Here is a 27,564-nt window from a genome sequence, read left to right on the forward strand (position 1 = left end):
TTTTTACCACGGTGTGATGTGTATTTCTTGGATTTTAGACAATAAGGAAGAAATAAAAATAAGCTTACCACGAAATATGTACCATATTGCGTTTTGGCACTTGCACGGTGCTAAAGTGGTTGGACATATTGGAATATCAAAAACATTAGCGAAAATAAGAAATTCAGCTTATTACTGGCATAAAATGCGTCAGTATACTCAGGACTACAATATATGTATCGGCTTGTAATATTTGTGAGGAGAGGAAAAATACCGTCTATGCAGCATTGTTAAGGCTTGAATAAGGGGGCAGGGCCTAATTTATACGGGAAAAGTTTACTGTGACGTCACACAAAAATATGACTTTCATGTATTTCTCATTATACCTGAAAATAAAATAGTTTGCAACTTTTAACTGTATTGGCATAATAAACAACAATAAAACTTATCAATGCATTTAAAAAAAACTTGCTAGTTAAATCCCATGTAGCTGGTTATAGACAAAGCACTAATCGCGATGAACTTGTAAACATGACGTCATTTTGGTATAAATGACGTATTTCATGTGCAGTGAGAGGCAGATTGGGGAATTTTTAACAAGGAAAATGTGTGGGGGGGTTTATTAAACGGAATATCATTTACAGGTTTTAAATAGTCGATTAATACCAATGCATATCCTTTGTTTAGTTTGATTATTAATTAACTATCAAGAGAATGTATTTTATTAATTATGTCGTGTTTTTATGTACATGCTACGAATATTTTACATCGAGATGCCTAATAAAATCGTATTTTCACAAGGGCATACACTTAATAGATCTTAACCATTTTTTTAATGAAGATAAAGGATATTTTTCTTAACTTGAAAGGTGCTGCTGCTTTCTTTAAATCGACGGCGTGATTTTATAAATACACAAAATATTTGGTAAAAGTCAAACACATTTCGACATTTGTTTATATGTACCTGAAAATTTATCTATTAAAACGCGAATTCTATTCAAAGCAGCAGCACTTTTCAGAATCTACAAAGTATGCAGAAATAATCAATAGCTTGAATTTTTAATTTCCACTAGGGTACATCTATGCCCTTGCGATATTGAAATTTGTTCATAACCTACATTCAGTACTCGAACTATGCATTCATCACGTGACTGTCCATCGATGGGACCAAACTTCATACAGTACAGAGTGGGTTAAACTGTGCTATTTCCATAAGTATTTAACTTCTGTGATAACAGAACAGGCTAATTAAAATAAATTCAATTTTAAAAAGGTCCCCCTTTTTTGCACGTCTATTTTCCGTTGATTTCTCATAGTAGGCCTTAACAGTGCTGCGTAGGAAAAAAGAGGTCACACATGAAAACTTTTCTGAGTATACTAGCATCCATTTCTATCGAAAAAATACCATTCCTAATCGATAAAAGTTTTATCTTATTGTATAATTTTATCTATCCTATGCGATGTTTTTCTTCCTCTTTTTCAATAATTGTGTTTTGGGAAATATGTCAAGACTAGAACTGGTTGTAAACTCAATTAAATACGAACAACATATTTAAAGTGATTATTGAATATAAATCGTTTTATTATCGAATAGAAATGAAAAAGTATCAGATAGGATTCACATATCTTCGAATAGAATGACAATTTAAAGGTGGTGAATTCTCGAACAGAAATAACATTCTTTTTCCGCACAAGAATAACAACAAATCAAATAGGAATCATATTTTATCGAACAGGAATGACATGATTTAGAAAAAGAACAACATTTTGCTAAATAAGAACAACAAAAAAGTATTATAATGCAATGTTTTACCCACCATTTCATAAACATTTGATAGCGGAATATTACTTTACAAATAGGGAAGGTTTCTTTGGAAAAGATAAATATATAAGGCAAACATTTTTTTTTTTAAAAAGAATTACAAAAATGAAAAAAAAACACCTCAGTCACAAATAAAAAAAAAACAACATTTTTTTAAATATATATATATATATATATATATATATATGGAGAATCATATCCATTTTTTTTTTCAAGTACTACCACTTAATCTTCTGTCTTTGACTACATTGTAACATGCCTGTTGAAAAGGGGGGTTTAATCAATTTAACTTTGTTAAAATTCTATCTTCGCAAATACGGTGTGTGTGTGTGTCAAAAGGGGGGGGGGGGGGGTCTTTAAGACAATAAAATCCCTAGATATATATGCGGAGTGTTACAGGTAACGCTTTCTTGCTGACAATCACGCTATATTCCGAGTACTTAAGCTTGCAAAAATAACGGGAAAATTGAACACGTTTCTTTCCCGATTGAAAAGAAGTCTGAGTTTTGGAAAAAATATTTTAAAGATGCCACCTAAAACAGGTTTAAAAAAGAAAGAGGGGAAATCCTATCTTCTTCTGAACCTGAACCCGTTCGATCAGAGGCAACATCAGTGAAAAAAAGATAAGAAATAGTTATACTGCTTCTTTTGCTCTACTTTGACAGCAATAACATATGATCATGACCATAGTTACACAACTATGTTGTCATCAACCTTTGCTTCTGCCATTATTATTGATTGTTTGTTAATGTTTTGTTTAATTTTCAATGGATAAAATATTTTAAATCTTTAAAAGTAATTACAAAATTTTAATATGTCTATCGGGAAAAAAATCGTAGCTCAAAGCGTGTTCTATCTTGATCCTGATCGTGTAAGGCATTGCAATGAACGTGTTATTCTATCGTACATTAGTGCAAGAGTGGTCGATGAACGTATTATATTGTAAAACGTGGGCGATCCTTTTTAATCGAGAATTCGGATCATGATATTCGTGACAGATCGAAGTCTTTTTTCGACTAAATCTTTATAATCCTATTGGTACGTAATTCATCTTATCCGAACTGTAGTCAGATCGTCAGAGATCGCATCACATGAAAATCTCATGGTCATAGCGCATAAAAGCGTAACGAAACGCATCTCTTCGTATCTTGGCATAAAATTTAATAAAAAACTCTGCGACCAACTACGATTGATCTATCGTGAATTTCGCACGACAGTTTGATTAATACATCCTTTGAATTAAAAATTTTAATTTTAAAATATAATTAAATTTTTATGAAGTTTTAGGTTTTCGATATGTATGCCAACTCTTGTAATTGAACTGTCGATCCATAAGCAATAATTTTTTTTTTCTACATTGCTAAAGGTTGGTCCTTGTTACACTTTTGCCGGTTTCTGATTTTAATTTACTTAGATTCAATATTCAATCAGAATTCTGGATTATTAAAGAACTTTCTTCGGTAATAACCAATATTTCCCCCCAAATCAACTTTGATGGAGATATATTTAATTAAGTTCTTAAACAGGGGAGTATAAGCTGTTTTCAAAGCACTGAATATTTTCATAAGTAATGACGTCATATGTACGTAATGACGTCACAAACAGGACGTGAATTTCAGGTTTTTAATGAATTTTACTGAAAAATGTACATATCTCGTCGATATTTTGAGTAAAAGTCACCGAGCGCATTTGTGTTCAGGATCAATATTTTCATATAATGTGTAGAATGATAATATCAATGAAATATGTCAATATTGTTCCTGAACAAACTTGCGCTCTATAAATTTTTAAGCTAAAACTGTTGAAATTGTGTCCATTTTGTCCTCTTTCTGAAAAAGATCTAAATTCGGACTAGTTTGTGACGTCATAAAAACAAAAATTGTGAATACACTGCTTTGAAACTATAATCTTTTCTGTTAATTTATATTTCTCATACAATTTATTGAATTCAGCACATTTCAGGAAGTTTTCAAAATTTGACTTTTGTGGGGGCAAATATATGCAATATACCGCATATAGTTCTTTGTTTGTCTTAAATTATGAACATTATTTATTGAGAAATGGAAGACTACACAGGGAAAAGTGGCTCGCATGATTTTCATGCGATTTGCTTTTCGTATGAAATTCATGCAAAAATCATACAAAAATCGTGCGAAAAATCACACATGCAAATTTCATGCGAATGTTCTCATATAAAATTTATGCGAAATTCATGCGATTTTCATGTGACCATATTTTCGCATGATATACATGCGAATTTAAATTTATCAGTTTTTCATGTATAAATCGTGCGAAATTCGCATAAATATTATGCGATATTCATAGATCATTAGAAAAGCAATGAACAAAGAAATTTATCATTTCAATGTTTATTTAGGTGTTTCTGCCACAGTGAGGGATAACAGTTGATAGTCTCTGATGATTCTAATGTAATATTGTTCGGATGTTTCTAATTTATCCATTGATGTGAATAATGTCTGTGTTTAAAGGCAGTTTTTCAGTCTTTTTTTCAGTCTTGGGTCCTGACAAGCATTTCCTACAAAGAAATTTTATTGCAAAATTATATCTTCCCATACTAATATTCCAATTGTTTCGGTCAGTTGGAACCAATTCCTAAATTAGGATGACATGAAATAAAATAAATACAATGATATCACTTGAAAGGTCCATGTTTTATCAATTTGTATATCTTTAGGCTCACACAAGGAGATAATTTCACTAGTAGTGTTACTATATAGCTTTGATTAATCAAATAATTCATGAATAAAATATTTATTTAAAAAAATACATGCTGAGACAAAACTTTAAAATCAGACAAAATATGCCTTATGTACCTTTTAAGAAAGAAAATAAGGAGTAAACATACCTACCCTGAAATACATGTGAGTTTCAGATGTTGACAAACAGCGTACACACCATCCAGGACTTTGCATCATGTGCACCTAAAAAAGAGTTCCCTTTTAATTCAGTGGCACAATTCTGCTAAATATATTATATTCCTAGTACAGGAGTCCCAAATTAAAACTGTAGCCCTAAAAAAATTAAAAATTTGAAAATTGAAAAAAGAAAAAGAAATTGTCTCTCTACATATATTGTTCAACATTTGATTAAGTTCATTTTGATGATACTGCATGTATAATAAGTTATGCTTTGAGCAAAACAAAAGACCCTGTGTTTAGTACTTTCCTTTACTCCATTATAGAGACATGTGTCAGATATCATATGAAACAGTGTGTTATAAACCTAGTACATAAATTTGGGTTGCTATTGTAACCAAATGAAATAAAAATATCTAATTTTATTTGTGATGGCTCGTCACTTCAAACTCTTACAGCAACTCCTGTGCAAAGAGAAAATTCGGACTACTGCACATTCATTCGATAGAATTTTTTGACGCAGTAATTTGGACCCACAATGAATCACTTGTTAAAGCTACAATCTAACGAGAATAGAAGCAAAAGTTCAACTAAAAGTAAACATGCCATGATTTAATGTATTATAAGTATTGAAGATAAATAGTAAACGAAAGGTTCTTCATTTACTTTCATCACTGTTCAGACTTCTTTTTGGAAATATGTAACTTACATATGACGTCATGTGACGTCAGAGTCTAGACGCACCAAATGTCTTGCAGTTTGCCGAGCCCAGTCTAAAATGTATTACAAAATAAATATCTGTTCTCGCCATACTGTCGCCGTACTGTCAACATTTTATTCTTATTTGATGACAAAGGATTGAACAGACTTATAATACTGAAAAGATGACTTTTTTTAAAATCTGCATAGAATGATCAGAATTCCTGAACAGTGAAAACATCAAATGCAACAGTTATCTATTTTTTTTAATTTTTGGCATAGCCCTCAAATCAATCCCCAAGAAGATGGATCTTTAGTAGGACCTATGTCCAAAAATATTTTGTGTTTACAAGTCTCCACACATGTGTCAAAATTATGCACGCAGTATGAGTTAAAATAAAAATAACTTTTTAAATAGTGTTTACATCTGATGAAAAAAAAATGAAATTTTCAACAGAAAAACAATCAGAAAGAGCTAGAAAGGCTTACACAATAACTTTTTGAATTACTTACACAAGACTTTGTAAAGCCTTCAAATAGGTGTCGCTCAGTTCACCTTCACCTTGCCGTGTTACGGTCATGTAGAACCTGAATTAAAAACAAGATCCGAATTTACTCTGAAAATTTTCGTTGCAAACTGAATATCAATAAATAAGTGCATTGCAAACACAAAATATGGCAAACGATTGAAAGAGCATTCATTTTTACCTTTGTTTCAAGGATTAGAGCGCAATCAGCCAAAAGGAAAGTCTGGAACAAGCCACACGAGGTTCTTTCGCTGACGTTTTTTTTTTCCTGTAACAGGAAGTGCAAGTAGAACCTGGCTTATTCGGCTTGTCGGTTTCGTATTCGTCACAGAATCGGGAAATACCCTATAACTTTAATTTTCGTCTTTCAGTTTTTTTTATCTTGAAAATCTATTTCCGTGTTGAAGTCGAACTTTGATGACAACGGTTATAAGATTTACGTTACGGAACCAAAGGTAGTTTTACTATGGAATGCCGTACGTCAAATATTACGTCATCATGCGGCTCAGAAAGCAGACAAGAAAGAGCAGAACGACTGCATATTTTCTGTAAGTTTATATTTTCATCTTGAATTTTCTACTTTTTATACCAGATAGATGTAATAACTTTCTTGGGGATATCTGTTCACAACTTAAATAACAGATCCAGGTAGATAACGTTATGCTGGTGTGTTGAAAGATGGACATGGCACAGGCTCTCTGCATTCTTATATTATCACGATACTATTGTAAAGGCTTAGTGAACTAGGAGAGGCCTAATGTTTGTTTTTTTTTAAATACTGTTGCACCTGAGTGTCTGAAATATAAAATGCAGCAAGCCATATTACACAACACTGTAGAATTATACATACATCTACAAATTTTCAAGAAGGTTTTCCATTGAGGTAATTTAAAAGCAAGAGTTATTCCCCATGGCTGCCATGTTGTCGGGCAACATTCCCAGATCCCTTCATTATTCAACCAAGTTCAATTTGTTATACTGGTTACTGAGGTAAAGTTATCACGATTTTTCTTTTGAAAATACGTTTGTTAAAGTCTCTGTTAATTCATAATCTTGAGAATGTAAATATTTTCCTCCATATATTTCTGGCACGTATGTTTAAAATTGGTTGCTCAAAGAGGAAAATTCACTGCTTTGCCCTACAAGATGGCGGCTAAGGGGAATAACTCCTAGGCAAAATATGTCAAAGAAGTAGGTAAAGATTATGCCTGGTAAAGTTCTCATGAAAAGAGCTGTCTTTTTTATATAAATATCAGCTGTTATAGCCATTAGGTATTTCACTTGTGTACATGTACATTCAAAAATATATGCTGATATTAAGAAGCTTAGTTATCATGGTAGTACATTATATAATAGGCCCATCAAGAAGGCAAGACAGGAGTCTCAGGGGCGGATCCAGGAATTGAAGATAAGGGGGGGGGGCAAGACTTCTGGGTAGGGTTGCCGCCTTGAGACCCCAAGTGGGTCCAGGGCAAAGTTCATGGATTCTAGAGGTTTTGTAGGGTAAAAATGAGGTCTACCGAGTAGACATTTTAAACATTTTCTCGACAAAACTATGTTTTATGCTAACTTTGACAATTTTAGGGGGGCGCGCACCCGGTGCGCCCCAACTTAAGTCCGCCACTGAGTCTAAGCCTAGTTACTTTCCAATAATGATCAGTTGTCACGTACAATTAATACTCACTAATGTAGGTCTATATTCTTTATTGTGGTTACTAAATAATAATGGCCAAGTTCAAAAGCAGTTGCCAATCCTGTTATTTTTAGACTGGGTAGGAAGGTAACTATAGTAATATTAAAAGGATTTTTTTAATGTTCTCAGATTTTTGTTGGATAACAAATAATAGAACTTTTCATAGACTGCCCCCCCACTAAATATGAATAAGCTCCACTCTTCATCTCTTGTCAAAATCACAGCTGTTTGGTAAACAACAATTAAACGAAGTCAAAAATAAAATAGTTTTAATGTCCTAAAATATTGAGAAAAAATATTAAAAATGGCTAGAAAAGATTAATTGGGTCGGATGCATTTTCTATTGGACGGTAGGCAACTTACAACAAACAAATATTTATTTTAGGCCTATGTTTTAAAATATTTAGTAAATATTGTACATGTGTATTCTATACGTACAGGTACATGTATTTGCTAGTAATTATAAGCAGATGGTACTCCATTATACTGCACTGATATGATACATGCAAACAGGTAAGAAAGTTCTAGAATAGAGGGAAATATTTGTTGCAGATGTACAGTTGTGTCACCGGGTCAACAGGTGCGTGAAAGTCAGTCAACATATCGGGTCTCAATAGCTCAGTGGGTAGAGTGCTGGCACTGTACACCAGAGGCCCTGGGTTCGTGTCTTGTTTGAAACTTGACTTTTCACCACCTGTTACAGTTGTAGCAATTGATATATGAATATAGTACATGTATTATATTATCACATTGTATATCACTTGTGTTAATTATTGAATGCATAGCAAAACCATTCGCATTCTGACTAAATTAAGTTAAATAATAGTTAACTTTGTTAATACATAGAAAACTTGTGTCTTGTGTAATAAATATGTTATAAAGATAATGAACAAAATGTTTTTTAACTGACATTTTTGAGTCTCTCTGTAGGCACAGTTAAAACGTCAATCATCACAAGATCAAACTTCAGTACCAGAGTAACCCTAAATCATCCTGATTTGTCAAAAGACTACATGTAAGTAATTTGTATGAATATTTTAATTAATTTGGACACTTTAATCTTAACAATTATGTCTAAGCTGCACATATTTAGTTTTTCCCATCTAAACCAGAGTTCAATATTACAGAGAACAGTCTAGAGGTGGAAACTGATAGATCATTTGAAGAGGATCCTGTTAAAGCAGTCATAAATATGCTTCACAAAACAATGAACACCTTGTTACAGCATATCTTGAACAGCCTAGAACAGGTATTTGTTACTTTCACTCAGAATTGTCTGAAAACTCTAACAATACACAACATGTAAGCTAAACTCTTAAGTTCAATATTACAGAGAACAGTCTGGAGGCGGAAACTGGTGAATCACTTGAAGAGGAAATTGTTAAAGCACAGAGACGTGTACCAAGGAACAACAAGACATGATTGTTGCAGCATATCTTGAACAGCCTGGCATATTTATTTGTCACTAAATTTAAGGTCTAAAGAGTACAAATGTATTTACATATTTTTAGGTCACCTGAGTAAACTCAAGTTCAGGGTTTTGGTGTTAGGGCGGGGCTCTAATGAACGATTAAAGTAAAAAATGCATGAATTCCTCGAAAACCTTTTCCTTTGCTCCTGATTATTAAGTGTTCTAATTAAGTACATATTAATGATGATGAAAGGTGCCTTTACCAAATGGTTAGTTTCAGATCCCCTGGGTCAGGGTACTTGGGATTGGGGTGGAATTACATAGTCTGAAAATAAATTAATGCTTTGACATTTTCTTTTTGGTAATAATCACCCATTTATGTTGAAATAAATTTTATGATAAAATTTCCAGAATTAAGAAATATGTGCCCCCAGGGTCATTGGTTCCTTGAGGGTTAGAGTGCACAACTGGTTAAAAAGTGGAAATACATTTTCTCTTTGTTACTCTGATCTAACTCTGGGTATTAAGTTACTAAAGAAAGCAAGCTAAGTATATAGTTATGATAAGCAACAGTGCCTCTTTCAAAATTTTGAATTTAATGGCCTTTGATTTAAAACATAAACCGGCAATTCAATTGTTGGACAGTTGTTACATGATACTCAGGTGACCTGTAAGGCCCACGGGCCTCCTGTGTTAAATCACAATTCTATAATGGAAACATTTAGATAGACAAAAAGTGTTTGTGACTGAAAGGTCTAAAGGGCTATATATCCCAACTCTAACATAGGGTAATTTGATATATAGATATCATGATATGCTTTTAATTAAAATATAAAATAATAACTTTCATGAAGATATATTCTAAATAAAGGCTGCTTTACTATCACCAGAGGCAGTGAAATAACTTTGCATGCTGTTCATATAAGCAGTGTCAAAGTCACGGGGATAGAATTTTAAATTTTTGGCCATAACATAATAACTAATGAATGTAAAAGTAGGATCTAAATCTCAATATACTGTTAATGGTTGATTATAATTATCATTTGATACATTGTATTAAATTTCCAAAACAGCTAGAGGTCATAAGGCAAGGTCAAGTTTGCAGAATTTATAGAAAATTTACTAAAAAGTACAACTTTTTATATGATAGTATGAAGAGAACATTATCTTACTTGGCATACAGCTGATCATGGCCAAGAAATATCAATCCTACTTAAGGGCATTTAGAGCATATATTTAAATCAGAAAATTTATTGTCCATTTTGCATTTTAATATAATCTTATAGAATGTTTACCATTTGTATTTTCAGTGTTTACTAACAACACCACCTCAACAGAACTTCAAGATAAAGAAATTTTATGTGATGAGAACCTCAATAAAGAAGATAGAAAAAGATCAATGGTTTTCTAGTTGTCAATGTAGAAGCTGATGTCACAAATGTCTTTACTTAGTCAGGGAGTCCAGAAACAAGTTTTGATTCTTTAAAATTGAAAGTGACTTTTTGTAAAATCATTCATTTCTTGTATCTGGGTTAATTGACTAAGTAAGAAAAAAGAGAAGATATTAAATCCATGGAATTATCCAAGAAAAAAGATCATTTGCAGAAACTGCTAAGAGGCAAAAATTGTGTTTCCAAGGATTTGAAGGATAGAATTAATGGATTGAGTTTTGGGGCACTCAAAAATAATAGTTTGATATCAATTTCAAGGGTACAAAAAATATGCTTGTCATCGCATGATATTTATATGAAACCTGGGTTCTTTTTTCGCATGAATTTCATGCGATTTTCTTTTCGCATCATATACCTGCGAATATCATGTAAAAATCACATGATATTTTTATGCGAATATCATGCAAGTTGTTTTTCGTCTCCTTTTCGTGCGAAGAATTCGCATGATATTCGTGTGAATTTCATATGAAAATCATGTGAGCCACTTTTGCCTGTGTAGAAATTCAATCAAATTAACCCTTTTTTCTTTAAAAATCGAATGCTCATTGTCCTATTCTGTTTCGACACTTTTCGCCCGAGCGACTGGGTAAACTATTACTATATTATATTAAAGATATCCAATAAACTTCAAGTTCCACGATAACATGTTTAGCATATTTTCTGAGTTGTACGATTACATAATTATATAGAATCATTGCTGATCGCCAAAACGTTTGACATGTGTGCTTTTCAAATCGTTTTTAATGTTTTTTGTTTCATGAAGGACTTCGAATCGGAGAACTGTGATGATTTAAACTCTAATGGCTGGTTGTGTATCTTTGGCTCAGATAAGTATAGCTCAGTGGTTGATCCGTGGATCATGTCAGCCGGGTTTAAACCGCAGCTGAGTCGGGTTTACCTGAGTCGCATTTCTGTTGCAAAATTGCAAATATGCCTTTTGGAATGTCAAATTTACGTAATAATGTAAGAAATACTGCTTAATCAAGCTTCGTGTGAACCTTTTGGACAATTAAGTTGAAGGAAAAATTAACTTTTACGAACGATGAGATGTTTAAATCTTTAAAGTGAAAACTTTGTAAGAAAATCGCAAAGAAACAAGACAACATACAGTTTTATTAACCCCATCTTCCTCATGTAGATTTTGAATTAATTAACGATCGGTGTTGTCGATCTCATCAGAATTGCTAATTATTCGTTCACTATCACATCATCACGCCATTAATACGATATTGCAACATTGTGATAACGATGAAGCAATAGTGCAATACACATTCTTGTAAAATGTGCTTTAAAATTTATATCCTCTATTTGAATTAATTTCCAAATAATTGTTTATCACTTCCAAACTCAATGACCGTGTTGTGTAGTACAGCGTTCGAGAAATCCATCGGCATCGGAAGCAAGTTTTATTGCTTGCCTTGCGCGCTATTCCTTTACTACCAGGAAAAAAATTCCGTAGGTCGTGAGCTCAACCCCGCACTAAGGCGGAAGTGGGTATCCTAATATAGTGAATTTCTTTGTGTTTTTCTATATTAAGATTTCTTTATTTATGGTAGTTATGTTAGTTTTTAAGCTCTTATATGTATGTGGGAGTGTGAGCATGTATGTGAGAGAGAGTGAGAGCGTGCGTAGAAGGGTGTGTGAGGGTGATTGAGAGAATGAGGGTGATAACATTTAAAGAAAATAAAGGGAAAAAATACAGTGATTAAAATATGCATTGATTTATTGAGGTTTTATTGCTTTTCTAAATAAGTTAAATTTTAAAGATTTTTTTTGTGCTATACCCTAAAAATAAAATAACTTGTTGGAACAAAATGTTTGTCATGTAAATGTTATATATATAAAATAAGTGAATTCATGAAGGTATTTATGTTTCACGACAACAAATCACCATAATCCTCTCGGACTTCTTAGAAATTGAGAAAAAAATCGTAATAAGCTTAAATATTGTATTTGAGGTTGTATTATTATTTTTTTTCAGTAAGATGGAAAAAAAATAAAATACAAATATTTATCAATAGAATAATTGCATAGCCAAAATTTGTACAAATATGAAAATTACAAGAATTACTTACCAGGAATCGTTTTAAAGATTCAATATTGTGATCTGCGTGTGCGTGGAGAGGGCACGTATTTCCGCAATGAAAAAACAAGAAGGACTCTTCCATGAAAGTTTTCCCGAGCTCTTTACCAAATTCTGTATTAGTACAGCTGTATCCAAAGTCATAAGAAAGGTCCCTGGTAAATGTTTTTGTTAGAGAAGACAACATCTTAAGTATTTTTTGTTTAGCGTTTTTAAATGCCTCTAGCATTGATTCTCCTTGTTTCTGATCATCATACAGCATAAGCTGTATGTAGCTTTTACTGACTCCTAAAACTAAAACACGTTCCTGATAATAAAACATAGCAGTGTCAATATATATACATTTTCTTCCGTCTATCAAAGGTTTCCAAAGCGACTTCAAACAAAGCACAATCAGTCTGTAAAAGAGAAATACAGGTAAAACAGGAAATCTGATGTACAGAGTTGGAGATTTGTTGGGATGTGAATGAATCTTTGATTTTACGTGCTCTGGTACTCTCATCCTGTTCATGCTTGGAATAAAGTATACGTCAGACTTTTCTTCTATCGCCATTATACCTAAACGTTCCATGTATTTTATCATATCATCCTTGTATTCCACTGCTTTTGTATTACCTGTGTTTTCCCAGATTGCTTTTAAAAACCTTCCGGAGATCTCTCCTGTATCTTTAAACGTATTAAATTCATCTATTGTTGCGGCTGCATCGAACACTTCTATTGTTGAAGCCGCTTCGAACATGTTTTGATCTTCATCTGAAACGTCCGTTTTCGTAGCTTTATTCCAAACCTCTGTTACATTTTCTTGCTCTAAATCTGTCACTACATACTTAAATGAATTCACAAACCATTGAATATCAACAACCACAACGTCAGACTCAGAATAAGGTTCAATGTAATCATGAATATCATTATCTCTAAATGAATAGTAGATAATCAAACCAATATCATGATAAAAATGTAAGAGATCTGCGAATTCCTGCTTAGTTAGAGGTAACAATTTGTCAAATGATTTCTTCAGTTTCAAAAGACTTTGAATTTTTGTAGTTTTTTCCTCTAAAATGAATTCCTCAAATTTAGCCCAGTCCTTTGGCACCTCCTCTCCCCACTGTTTCCGTGTTTTTGCTACTTCTACAATGCATCTTTCTAATTCAGTTAAATTCTCCAAAGATGATTGACCTTTCCTCGGAAGACATATTGTAAAATACCTTTTGCTGGACAAGTGTTCTTTTATTGTGGATGTCGCAGGAAAGGTCTCTATTACTTTTTTGTAGTAATTTGCCTTTTCCTTGAAGATATATAATAAATTCATGTAATGTTTCTTCTTCTCCATGTATACTGTCATTCAAAAACTACATTCCCTAAATTTTAATTTTATTTTGATATGAAATGATTCATTATTCATACACGTAATTACAATAAATGTCTTTATAGATACCTGTTGTGATTTTCCCTCTGCATGTGTAGCTACAAGGACAACAGGGGCTTCACGGCCACAGTAGCAATCCACAGATTTTAACCAAAACAACAGATAATCTGAAAAATGTCAGGTATATTTTTTAACAAGAGGTCCAAGGGTCATCTGAGAAAATCACAATAATGTAAGAATCCATAGACGTATAAAAGAAAAGAAAATTAACTCATAGATGACATCACGTGTCATAGTGAAAAACAGAAATTTTGCCAAAATTATGGAGCTATCTCTCTTTGTTATCCCTAATTAGTCACGTTTTATAAAATTTCATATAAATATCTATAAAAATTTTGAAAATCATTAGACTATGTTAACTTTTGAAAATTGACCTGGAGGAAGGCGGGAGAACAATGCTATTGTTCGTAGTTAATTATAAAATTTGTTTGTCTCAAGGTGCCTCACGAGCAGAGAAGATTTTCAAAAGCATTAATGCATATTTACAATATTATCAATAGAATCCAGTCACAACATTAAAACCTCTAACCCTGAAACCCTGAAATTCACAAGTTTAGTAGATATACCCATGCTCTTCATAACTATGCATTTAGACTGTTTGCTAAGGGGCAGAGAAAAATGTTAAAAGGCTCAAGAATTTATCAATATGAAAAAAACCAATTTCCATTTGAATTAATTATGACCTCATATTTGACATCACTGAAAAACAAATAATTTCATTCTTAAAGTGGAATTTAATAAAATTCTGATACTGCTTTATCAGAGTAAGTCACTAGTTCCTGTGATTCCGGCAATGCATGAAAATAAATTTTACAGTTTGCAAAGAACATACTATTAGCAATATACAGTGGAAGTTGTATATTACAGTGGAAGTTGTATATATCTGTTAAATTTTGTAACAAATTGAAGAGATGCATTAACAAAGAGAAGGGAAAAAATGAAGACAATATTAAGAACACATGAACACATATAGAATGCTACTAATTAAAGAGGCATTGTTCCAGGTCGATAATCACATGTAAAATAATTGAGTTTGTGGACAAATTGAGTAAGTCAGGTGTAGATTAGAAGCTGAAATATGTTTTGAATCATAAACCTTGAACTTTTAAGAACAAATGTTTGGAGGACCATTCAGCTCTTTATTAAATTGGGCCACCACACTAACCTTACTTAACACTCCAAAACTTTTATCTATGGGGATATTTTATGGACAAAGTGCCCGATCCCTCCCACCCCCTTCTCCCAAAAAAGAAGAGATACATGTAATTCAATATTATTTGGAAAATGGGACTTTATTTATTTCATTGAGACTCGATCTTTGCAATAGTTATGAGTTCTTTCTTGCATTTTATAGATTTATTCTTTCAGCTAAACTTATGCCATTTAGAGCATTTTTTTTGAGTTGAATGTAACAAGTTTCTTTTTTCTGTTGTAATTCATTAAGTATTTGTCATATTAATTTTATTTTCACAAGACAAGAATAAATCTTAAAATTGTGACTTTTATAATTAGGTATGTTGGGGCATTGTATTAGTTAAAACACTAGTAAAAACTTATATATATATATATATATATATATATATATATATATATATATATATATATATATATATATATATATATATATATATTAAAAAAAAAGTAACCTCAGTTAAGCTTTAGCGCTTTCATTTTCAATCTTCAGAAGCATTTATATATATATATATATATATATATATATATATATATATATATATATATATATATATATATATATATATATATATATATATATATATATATATAAGTAAAATTAAAATAAAAAAGGCAAAAAACCGGACACTGTGAAATTTTCAAGTTTAATTTTTTTAAAACGTCTGAAGAAAACAATGAAAGCGCTTACGTTTTAACAAGTGTTGCCTTTTTATTTTATTTTAATATTGATTACCGGACACTGAGATATTTATTTTATTTCTTTTGGATATATATATATATATATATATATATATATATATATATATATATATATATATATATATATATATATATATATATATATATATATATATATATATATATATATATAGTGACGTCACTTCATAATTTTTTTGACGTAATAACTCCGAAAATGACATCAGAATATAGAATGTTTAGCATACTGACCATAAACATGACGTAACAAAAGAAATAATTTGATCAAATTAAAATTTTCAAGGCCACTTTTGCTCATTACTGGGACGCAAGTTAACGGACGCAAATGCCAGTTGGTGGAATGTTTACAAAGACTACAGTCTATCATATGGTATTTTATTTGGCGATATTCTTGTTCTGAAATGGTTTTAGCGAGTGTCAAAATCAGCATGGTTTTATCGAATATCGCTCAAACTTTTGCGTAAAGGAAACCTAAATGTAAGAAAAAGACAAAGTTGACAATCAAAGAAAAATAGCCTATCGTGTTACAAAATTCGATTGCATAAATTCTTCAGGTGTTTTAACCAGATTTGTGGGATCGATGAAGGCTCAAGAGAAATTAAGTTTAGTGTGCCCCATATTTTCTCGTAAAATCCAAAATGGCGCCAGCACAGTCGTAACCCAACCATACCTCCACATATTCGCAAATTTTAATGCATGGAAAATAGATAAGACTTTACATGTCTGAGTAACTTATATTCATTTTTTGGATTCAAAAGTCAAAAGCAGTGGTGAGTTTTTGGGGCGCCGAAGTTGAATTTATATGAAAAAATACGAACAGAATCAAGTCGAGGACAAGATACAGTACATTTTATTCGTAGACGGTAAGAGTCCTGTCACTCAAAATATATTTGATGAAAACTGCATTAATATACTACAGTTTAATACAGAACATGTTTTATTTCAAACAATGGAGAATTATATACAAGAGGCCCACGGGCCTTATAGGTCACCTGAGCATTATGCAACAATTTTCCAGTTATTGAATTTGATTCATGTTTTAAGCCAGATGCTATATGACATTCACAATTTTGAAAGAGGCACCATTGATCATCACAACAATACACTTAGCAGTTGCTTAGCTTGGTTACTGAATACCCATATGCAGGGTAGGGGAACAAAAATGCATTCCAACTAACCAGTAGTGCCCCTAACACTCTGACATAAACCCCTGACCCTAGGTCCACACATTGCACAAATTTCAAAAAGGCACCCTTAATATCAAAAAATAAATAAATGTTTTATAAATACAAAAGAGCAGGTTTCAAACAATAAATTCATTTTCAGTATATAAGTAGAGCCCCCACCCCACCCCTGACCCTGGGGCTTTGAAATTCACAATTCTGCAAGATTAGGGCCCTTGCTCATCATAACTATAAAGGTAGTTCATCTGCTTTATACCCAGAGACAAAGAAAAAAAATTTCAAAGATTTAATGTATTTTCATTATATAATCATTCAATTTTAAAAGAGGCATTCTTGCTCATCATAACTATGTACTTAGTTTATTTAATTCCTAGGAGCAGAGAAGAAGATTTTCAAAGAATTCATGTATTTTCAATATATAATCAATAGAGCCCTGCCCTAACACCAGAAACCCTGACCCTGGGACCATAAAATTCACAATTTTGGTAAAAGCACTCTTGCTCATCATAACTATGCACTTAGTTAGTTTATTTAATACCTAGGAGCAGAGAAGAAGATTTTCAAAGAATTCATGTATTTTTACTATATATAATCTATAGAGCCCCGCCCTAACACCAGAACCCTTGAGCCATAAAATTCACAATTTTGGTTGAGGCACTCGTGCTCATCATAACTATGCACTTAGTTGGTTTATTTAATACCTAGGAGCAGAGTAGAAGATTTTCAAAGAATTCATGTATTTTCACTATATAATCAATAGAGCCCCACCCCTAACACCAGAACCCTTGACCCTGGAGCCATAAAATTCACAATTTTGGTAGAGGCACTCTTGCTCATCATAACTATGCTCTTAGTTAGTATATTTAATACCCAGGGGCAGAGAAGAAGATTTTCAAAGAAATCATGTATTTTCACTATATATAATCAATAGAGCCCCACCCTAACACCAGAACCCCTGACCCTGGGGCCATAAAATTCACAATTTTGGTAGAGGCACTCTTGCTCATCATAACTATGTACTTAGTTGGTTTATTTAATACCCAGGAGTAGAGAAGATTTCCAAAGAAATAATGCATTTTCACTATATACTTATTGAGCCCCGCCCTAGCACTAGAACCCCTGACCCCAGGGCCATGAATTTCACAATTTTGGTAAAGGACTCAATGCTGATTACAATCATGCAAACAGTTTGACTGCTTGATGTCCAGGAGTAAAGAAGAAGATTTTTAAAGATTGCATTAATTTTAGTGGTTTTGGCCCCACCCCTCAGGCCCCAGGGGGGCAGGGATCATGAAATTCACAATTTTTGTTTCCCTTCACCCATAGATGCTTTGTGCCATATTTGGTTGAAATTGGTTCAGTGGTTGCAGAGAAGAAGCTGAAAATGTTCAAATGTTAACACACGACGGACGACGAACGACGGACGACGACGGACGAAAACGGATAGCAATAGGTCACCTGAGTTTACTCAGGTGACCTAAAAAGACCGAAAATCCAGCCGTATCATGTAAAAAAAAAATCTTAAATGAATGTCTATGATAGCAAAACCGGACATAAACTGTGCTCGTAAACAAACCAAACAATGAAAAATGGAATTGCTGATAAACAGTATCATAGTCCTACTCTACCTCTTTGCAAATTAAAATTTTCGTTTAAATATTTTTCAAATAAGCCGTTGGTGGAACTTTTACAATCAACTCATATGGATAAAAACGTGACTTTTCAGTATACTTAACATTCCGTATTCAGATGTCATTTTCGGAGTTATTACGTCATAAAAATTATAAAGTGACGTCACAATATGTATATATATTTTTCTGATCTTTCCAATGATGTCAAACTCAATAATTTCCGTAAAACGGTTAATCTTTTATGAAACAGTTGCCAGAACTTTTGAAATGCCCCTCGGAAGCTTGAAATGGGTAGCGGAAAAAAAATCCAAATGAGGTACTTAAGTGCACTCATTCTTTAATGAATGTGACAAAAAAAAAAGAAATTGGAAAGGCAAAAATAATAAAATAATGAAAAATCTTGGCACCTTCCTAACAGATTTCTAATAATTGTTACTTTATAATTTATATCCAATTGCCACTTCAGGATCTTAATTGGAATGCATGAACAGTATAATAATAAGAGTAAAAAATATATGTATGGGTAGTTGAAATTTTAATATTTCAGATACAATGTATGGTCATTATTCTTTGAATTCACCGCAAATAAGAATTAAAGGTTACACTAAGATTGACCAATAAAGGTTGTTGTTATAAAATGATATATTTATGTAGATTTCTCTTACCCCTATAACTCCATTTTGAGAACATTGTATCCTTCTGATCGCAGAGCTCCTCATCTATGATATCTTCCAAGTTTTTGGACATGTCAACTACCAGAATGTAGAATGCTCGTTTGCTGAGGTAGATCTGATGACAAGCGTAATACATGCACTGTCCTCCAAAATCCAGGATACTTAGAAGCTTTGTCTCCTCTGTCTTTTCAGTATGATCAATTGGGACATTTTCTTTTATATGGATCGAAGGTTCGCTTTTACAAACAGCAACTTTTAATTGAAATTTTTAACACAGCTTTATATAATATTAAATATTAAAAATTATATAATATGTCTCATAGCTTAATTTTAAATCGATTGTAAAATACGATGTATTCTTGTTTATAAAATTTAGAAATTACAAAAAAAACTGTTAGTGGAAGTATATAAGGTTATGCCAAAGTGTTAAAAATATATTGAAGATTTCTTGTTTATTTTTTTATATGGTCTCTACAGAAAAATATTAAAACAAATGTTTCATTTACAAGTACTCTCTCTCTCCCCCTCTCTCTCACTCTCACAATCTACCTATAAAGACAATTAATTTGCGTATACTTCTACCTTCTAGTTTTCCTTCCTTTTCCAGTACTTCAAAAATATCATTGTGAACGTCTAATCCCACAGTAGACTCGATTTTTTGTATGTCCTTCATTGATTTCTTTTGCAGTCTTTCTAATAAAGTTGTTTTTCCAGCTCCCGCACAACCAACTATCATTGCTCGTGCTCTAAATATCGGTGTTTTTCCCTTTTTCAAGTACTCTAGATATCGCTTTCGGGCATCTAATTCCCATTGTAATACCTCTTCAGGGATTTTCACTGAAAAAGATAACTACCTCTAAGTAAATTAATTTACTTTAAGTTACTGACTGGCAATCCATTTTCATATTTCATAATTGTCCTGTGTTGGATCGAACTCAAAAGTATTAAGAAAATTAACATAACAGATTTTTAACCACCTCCTTCCCGTTACTAAAACAATCAATCCAATTTATGATTGAACGTCTGAAACGTCTATTGTCTGCATAAACCTTGTATAAACTATATTATTATAAATACTTCAAAGGAATTTCCAAGTTGTACCTTAACTTTACAGCCATTCGTTGCTAGAGTTAATCTTTGACAATCATTTTTCGTCACGAGTCACTTACATATTGACGTTATTTTGACACTGTGGCGTAAAAATGATGGAGAAAATCGTTACTTCTCGTATGCTATTAATAGAAACTGTACATGACTATAGATGTGCATCGTCTCAATCCACGGTCCGGAGTCCGCATATAGCTCTCTCCTATCCGTGGCTGCTTGATCACAAAAAGTGTCTTAATCTTGAATATATACGCCTCTCTATTGTGACGTCATATTCAGTCAGTGGCAAGTTTTGTTTCCATCGCAATCGAAATGAACAACTGACGTCACAGTACACAAGAAATTTTTCCTATACGAGGGTTGTCCCGTAAAATCGTGGACAAGTTGTCTAGTGTGAAAAATAAACATTGCTGCGTTCTGAAATTTTCACTAATATTTAGTACATATTTTAGTAATATACACAGCAAATTTCAGATAGATATATGCATAAATAAACAAATAATGAGATTTTATGCCATGTATTGTATCACCTTACGGCGCATGGATTATAACGTCAAAGTGTCTAAAACAGCGTCACGTTTTATCTTAATTTGCTGAAAATGAAGTTGGATGCATGAGTCCGACTTAAATTTAGGAATTTCATTGATACACATTCTTTAGTCTCCATAAACAGCCGAAGAACCAATTGGCACCCTCATGCGATCTTCTGAAGATCTATTAGTAAGTTACGGACAATATTCTCACCCTCATTTAAAAAATAGAAAATCTCATATCGGCGGTCCACTGTAACAGCGTCTTTTGCTATTACATTAGGCGTTTGTCCGTATGTTTTGTACTCCCCAGGGACTCGATCAAAAAAAAAACTTCGGTAAGAAAACTCCTATTTCATTTGTATACTTATGATATGGTGATATTTTTATAATCTTTTTTCTTCTATGGGCATTTCAAGTCTCTAAAGGTGTCATTACAACATCGAAATAAAACTGAACTGTTCTCCGGTGCGCCGTAACGTCATAAAACGTCGCCATATTTCGTGTGTTGTGTTTACCATTTTCCCATTTCGAATGCTCGACAAACTGCCAAAAATTAAGCAAATGCCCTTAAAATTTTTACAAAGACTACAGAATTGATTGTGGAATTGAATTAGGATAATTTTAATCCAAATCTTATGTATTTAAAACTTTTATTTTGATTTCAAACTTGTGTATTCTTTAATAAAACCTTGTTTTTTTACCGTGCGCCGTAGGACAATACCTTGTGCACATGCAAGCATAATAAAATCTTTATTTTTGCCTATATTTTATCAAAAAAATTATCATGCACTTAAATATGATGAATAAATATTTACTGAAATTTTCAGCTTAGTGCGCCCATTACTTTTCGAGAAAAACGCTTTGTCCACGATTTTACGGGACAACCCTCGTATATTTTGAAAAGTGCTGGGAGCTTATCCTGGTCTGCATAACATTATTTTTATTCATAACAGAATTTGAGTGAAGTGGGAATTTCTGGCTATTATGCATATTTTCGTGTTCAGTACCTCTCAAACACCACAGACTAGCTCCCAGCACTTTTTGTGTAGGGAAAATTAAAATCTTTAAAGGTGTATCAATTTTTCTCTTGAAAAACAAGAATATGCCCTTGCACTTTCCTCATTTCCTTCATTCAGATTAACAATTTTATTTTAATACAAGTCACGTGACAAACAGCTGATACATGCGATATAACTGGTTCTGTGTTCAGCCTAGTCTTGTCTATACTGGGGAACTATATAACATTTTCTACGGGTATTCAGTAGCTTTGTTGCACTTTTTAAACGAAGTAGTATGATTAAAACGGTGCCCATGTCACATTTTCCATATAGGTCCTTAACATTGCCGAGTACGAATTATCCATCCTCAAATTTTAGTAAAGGAGAAGAAAAACCCACGTACAACGTAAATGTTTTATTACTAGTGACAAGGTTTAAAACAAAAGGTCTTTGTTTCTAAGACTTCATATTTCACAGACATTTCAAGGAAATCAAAATCCAAGATCAAGGTTAAAGTGTCAATGTCGTTGGTATTAAATGATAGATCTTGAAACACGGATTACATATGTGGAGTATGTAGCTCAAGCCATTACCATACAGATGTTATGGCCGATGTTAAAGATTTTTGAAAGTGGGTACATTTTCAAGGTTAAGTTCAAAAGGTCAGTCTTGTTGGATGAAATGTCTTGCAACAAAGATTATACATTAAAGTTTGAACGTCCTAGAACCTACTGTTTAACAGTTATTGCCAAGGTTAAAGATTTTTTAAATCTTGTGATAACCAAAGAAAGGTCTTGTCACAAGGAAAACACCTGTGAAATATGAAATCCCATCTCCCTCAGTTTTAAGTTAGGGACAAGCAAAAAGTTTTTGTGGACAAATAGACTGATAGCTAGATCTGACGTCACAATCACAAGTCTGGTGTAAAAGTACGTAATACGAAAATCTTGAGTGAAGCTAGCGTTAATATTTTGTTGTGTATTTCGAATAAATTTTCGACAATGAAAAAAAGGAAAAATTATTAAAAGTTCCATTTAATTTTTTTTTTGTGGAAAGGTCAATGGGCAATGCCAGTAATTCTTGGGAAATACTGGAAAATAAGAAATGACTACAAAGTTAAAATTTTAATCATATTTGATTGGTGAAAGACATATAATACACCTTACTGGCTACGATATCAACATGGTATTGAAAGAAAAGCTCTGGTTTTTTTACTGCTATATTTTGAATATGGAAAAATTGTTTGTTGTATGTTGTTTCATTCAAGATGTGTTCAACCAATTTGCATGCGTAATAATTTTCATACACGCCGTTCTATGCACAACAAGAGGCCCATGGGCCACAGCGCTCACCTGTACACTGTGGCTTTGAAAATGTGAAAATTGGTTTTATAATTGAAAAGTTTAAATCCAAAAATAAAATTTTTGACCAGTTATGGTTTTGCTATACTTGAGAAGATGATTTTTGAAGAATTCCCTAATATTTCTCTATTTAAAACTTTGGTCCGCCATTATGGCCCCGCCCTACCCCTGGGGGTCATGATTTGAACAAACTTGAATCTACACTACCTGAGGATGCTTCCATATAAATATGATCAATTATGACTTTGTTATTCTTGAGAAGAAGATTATTAAAGAATTATCCCGTATATTTCTATGTAAAACTTTGGTCCGCCATTATGGCCCCGCCCTTCCCCCGGGTGTCATTATTTGAAGACACTTGAATCTACACTACCTCAGGATGCTTCCATATAAATATGATTAATCATGGCTTTGTTATTCTTGAGAAGAAGATTTTTAAAGAATTTTCCTAGATTTTCTATGTAAAAATTTGGTCGGCCATTGTGGCCCTGCCCTAGCTACCCCCGGGGGTCAGGATTTGAACAAACTTGAATCTACACTACCTGAGGGTGTTTCCCCATAAGTTTCATCTTTCCTGGCACAGTGATGCTTGAGAAGATTTTTTTTAACATAAAACCAAACTTTCTTTAAGTCATGATTATCTCCCCTTGAATGAGGGCGTGGCCCTTCATTTGAACAAACGTGAATCCCCTTCACCCAAGGATGCTTTGTGGTAAGTTTGGTTGAAATTGGCCCAGCGGTTCTTGAGAAGAAGTCGAAAATGTGAAAAATGTACAGAGAGACGGACAGCTAGACAGACGGACCGACAGACAGACAGACAGACGCCGGACAAAATCAGAAAATCAGAAAATCAGAAAATCAAAATCAGAGAATCAAAATCAGAAAAGCTCACTTGAGCCTTCGGCTCAGGTGAGCATAAAACAAGGGTTGAGAAAATATAATTCTTACAATATGTATTACTATGCCCAAAACGGCGAAAATGGCGATTCCGACACCTGATTCTTACTTTTTAAGCTACGTATATGAAGGAACTAATAGCTCCATGAAGGAAACATTTTTTTTTATTATTTTGTTATCTTATCTCGGCACCAACAACATTGGAAATATAATTATATAATCATAATGAATATCATAGCACATAATACTTATACAATGTATACCAGTTATGAGTGTCAGTTATTTCATGCTTAATTCAGATGTACTCTATAAAGCAGGGTTGGGGTTAATTACTTTAAAAATGTTGAACTAACATACATTCGAAAACATCGATGATTTGTCAATTACTTACAACTACAATGGCTTTAAACTTTAGAAAAATGTCATTAATCATTCTCAATTACTTTTAGGAAATCAATGTAATTAAAAAGATATCATTTAACATTTTTATTTCCAGACATTTTAAGCAAAAATATTAGCGTTATTAAAATCAAATTTCAGTTTCCTATTGCCATGGGTATGCAGCATTGTTAAGACTTGAAAAAGGGGGCGGGGCCTAATTTATACGGGAAAAGTTAACTGTGACGTCACACAAAATAAGACTTTTATGTATTTCTCATATTACCTTGAAATGAAATAATTCGCAATTTTTAACTGTATTAGCATAATAAACAACAATAAAAACATCAATGTTGCTAGTTGTCAGTTAAGTTCCATGTAGCTGGTTAAAAACAAAGCACTGATCGCAATGAACTTGTGAATACGACGTCACTTTTGTAAAATCTACGTATTTCATGTGCTGTGAGAGGCAGATTGGGGAATTTTTTAACAATGAAAAATGCGTTTGATAATGAAACGGAATATTATTCACATGTTTGAAATTGTCAATTAATACTAATTTATATCCTTTGTTTTGTGCGATTATTCATTAACTATTCATTAACTATCAGGAGAATGTACTTTACTAATTATGTCGTGTTTGTATGTACAGGTTATGTATATTTTACATCGAGATGCCTCATAAAATCGTACTTTCGCAAGGGTATACACTGCACAGATCTTAACCATTTTTTTAATATAGATAAAGGATATTTTCCATAACTTGAACAGTACTACTGCTTTCTTTAAATCGAGGGCGTGATTTATAAGTTCACAAAATATTTGGTAAAAGTCAAACATATGTCGACATTGGCCTATTTACTTTAAAAGAGTAAAGTCCACGAACCATCAAAAAATGCCTCTCGCAAGATATAAACGCAATTTATATCATAGACAGTATAGACTTTAAGCTTTTCATAACCGTTTTTCTTTTTTCAATATCTATTATACTTTTTAAAAACGAGGTCTTGCAATATTGCAATGTTTAAATAGAAAAACGCAATAGGAACGTCATTTTTTGTAACGTAACGTCACGTCAATTAGCGATAGAATGACCTTGCTATTACAATGCACAGATATTCAGAAAAATAGGACTTTTAAAATGCAATAATTAGAACCAATTTTATATTTATCTTATCAACTTCATAATCAATCAAGATGATAATTCTGAATGAATAGAATTAAAAAAATATTGGAAATTACTTCCGCTGCGGTAGTTTTAGATACATAAAATAGTTGATAGTGTAGCCTTTTATCGCAAATCTTGGTTGAAAGTACACACTTCGGCCGATATTGTGAAACGTTGGGTGATGATACTGATGAATATGACTGAAATACAATTGAATCTTACCGACTTACGATTGTGCAATCCAACAAAGAATCTGATTGGTGATTTTTTTATAGGCCCGCCCACTTTTTGAAATGTACGGCCGAAAATATGGAATGTTTCGAAGTAAAAATAGAACATCTGTAGAAAACGGGCAAAAAAGTGGTATATTTTGAACTAAGAATTTTTAAATAGACCTTTACAATACCTTATTAATTATTGTGATTGTGGGCAATCTGTATAATGATCTTCAAATACGATATTTCAGAGCTGGCAGCAGTCATGTCATGTTATATCAGGTGCATGTTCCCGGGGCACATGAACACAACCGTTGGCGTTTCTCTTTTTTTTTCTTCAATGCACCAATAAAAATAAAACGTACTTCGATTTGGTAAATGTTGTTACATTAGTTATTTTTCACATGAATTATAAGTAATATTATATTTTATATTTTTAATGAATAACATTCGCAATAACAGTAAAAATTTCACTTCCCACAAAAAAGAACAAAGATCTAGATTTTTCTGGACGCATGTTTATTGCCATGGCGACCGTTGAAATGGGGACGTAGTATCAAGGATACATTTAAAACATATGGTTATATTTTTGACAGTATGGACAATAAAACAGTATACTTTTGAATAAATTCGATGTTTTACGCGTTTTACCACCTGATTATGAATTTATTTTTTCCCCACTGAATACAGGCACGTAGCATCGTTTTTGAAAGTTGGGGGCAACCTGAGAATTTTTTTTTTTACTTACCTGAAAAAGTTGACAAGCCAAAAAAAAAAAAATTAAAAGTTGCCCAATCTCAAAAATCCTATTTCGTAGTTTTTTCCTTACAATCCTTGCTGTCACTATACTATGGTGATAAAGTGGGGGGGGGGGGAGGGGGCAACCATCCCATCAATGAACATTTACTATAGTAAAGGTTATGTTGGGGAAAAAAAGTGGGGGGGCCCCGGCCCCCCCCCCCTTGGATGCTACGTCCCTTGAATAACAAGCTGTCCGCTATCAGCTGGGTAATAAATGATTTCCAGTAATATCCCGTTTTAAATTTGTGTTTGCCAGGACAATGAAAAAGCTTAGTCACTTATGACTAAAACATGGGGAAAAAAATTTAATGCACTGAAAAGTCGCACAGAAAAAACACCTAAAGTGTAAAATGTCGTCAATAGGAAATCGGCAGAAATACATGTATGTAGGATGAAATGAAATAGTGTGTGCCATCGAGTGATATCCATGTATCGTCTGCGTAAGGAATATATCACATGCTAAAAAAAAAAATTTCCAGTTTGTTTGTTGACTTGTTTTTTTTTCCGCGCGAGAGTGGGCGGGTTCTTATCAACCAATTAAAACGCTTCTTTAACAAAACGAAATCCGTGATTCTAATTGTTCAATTGTCAGATCCAGTAGTATCATCACACAACACAACTCTATTTCGGCCGGAGAGTATACTTTGAAGCGAGATTTGCAATAAAAATCTAGATCTAAATACCAGTACATTACTTGAAAAGAAGTACATGTACATGTACACAATAGTTGAAAGGACCT

The 27,564-nt window shown here is 32.8% G+C and overlaps 1 protein-coding gene and 2 long non-coding RNA genes across 3 annotated transcripts in view; 1 reads left to right on the top strand and 2 right to left on the bottom strand.

Moving 5' to 3' along the window:
* Nucleotides 1-3,876: 3,876 nt before the first annotated feature.
* LOC134269963 (uncharacterized) lies at nt 3,877-7,098 on the bottom strand. Its single transcript, XR_009992690.1, has 4 exons — nt 6,085-7,098; nt 5,890-5,964; nt 4,672-4,743; nt 3,877-4,337 (listed from the first exon to the last, which is right to left on the bottom strand). It is a non-coding gene; the product is annotated as an uncharacterized LOC134269963 (long non-coding RNA).
* A 1,426-nt stretch (nt 7,099-8,524) lies between these two features.
* Nucleotides 8,525-9,036, top strand: LOC134269964 (uncharacterized). Its single transcript, XR_009992691.1, has 3 exons — nt 8,525-8,611; nt 8,724-8,845; nt 8,930-9,036. It is a non-coding gene; the product is annotated as an uncharacterized LOC134269964 (long non-coding RNA).
* Nucleotides 9,037-12,332: 3,296 nt separating this feature from the next.
* The window catches only part of LOC134269967 (probable serine/threonine-protein kinase roco5), a 30,769-nt gene continuing 15,537 nt past the window's right edge, over nt 12,333-27,564 (bottom strand). The window contains exons 3-8 of the mRNA XM_062752138.1: nt 19,950-20,204; nt 19,359-19,619; nt 13,977-14,074; nt 13,026-13,826; nt 12,650-12,848; nt 12,333-12,367 (exon numbers count right to left, since the gene is read on the bottom strand). Coding sequence (XP_062608122.1) covers nt 12,333-12,367; nt 12,650-12,848; nt 13,026-13,826; nt 13,977-14,074; nt 19,359-19,619; nt 19,950-20,204 — 1,649 coding nt within the window. The remainder of the gene's footprint in view (nt 12,368-12,649; nt 12,849-13,025; nt 13,827-13,976; nt 14,075-19,358; nt 19,620-19,949; nt 20,205-27,564) is intronic.

The sequence above is a fragment of the Saccostrea cucullata genome, unplaced genomic scaffold, assembly GCF_032062105.1.
Source record: "Saccostrea cucullata isolate Sc308-1 unplaced genomic scaffold, CSIRO_AGI_Scuc_v1 ctg1181, whole genome shotgun sequence".
Taxonomy (NCBI): Eukaryota; Metazoa; Mollusca; class Bivalvia; order Ostreida; family Ostreidae; genus Saccostrea; species Saccostrea cuccullata.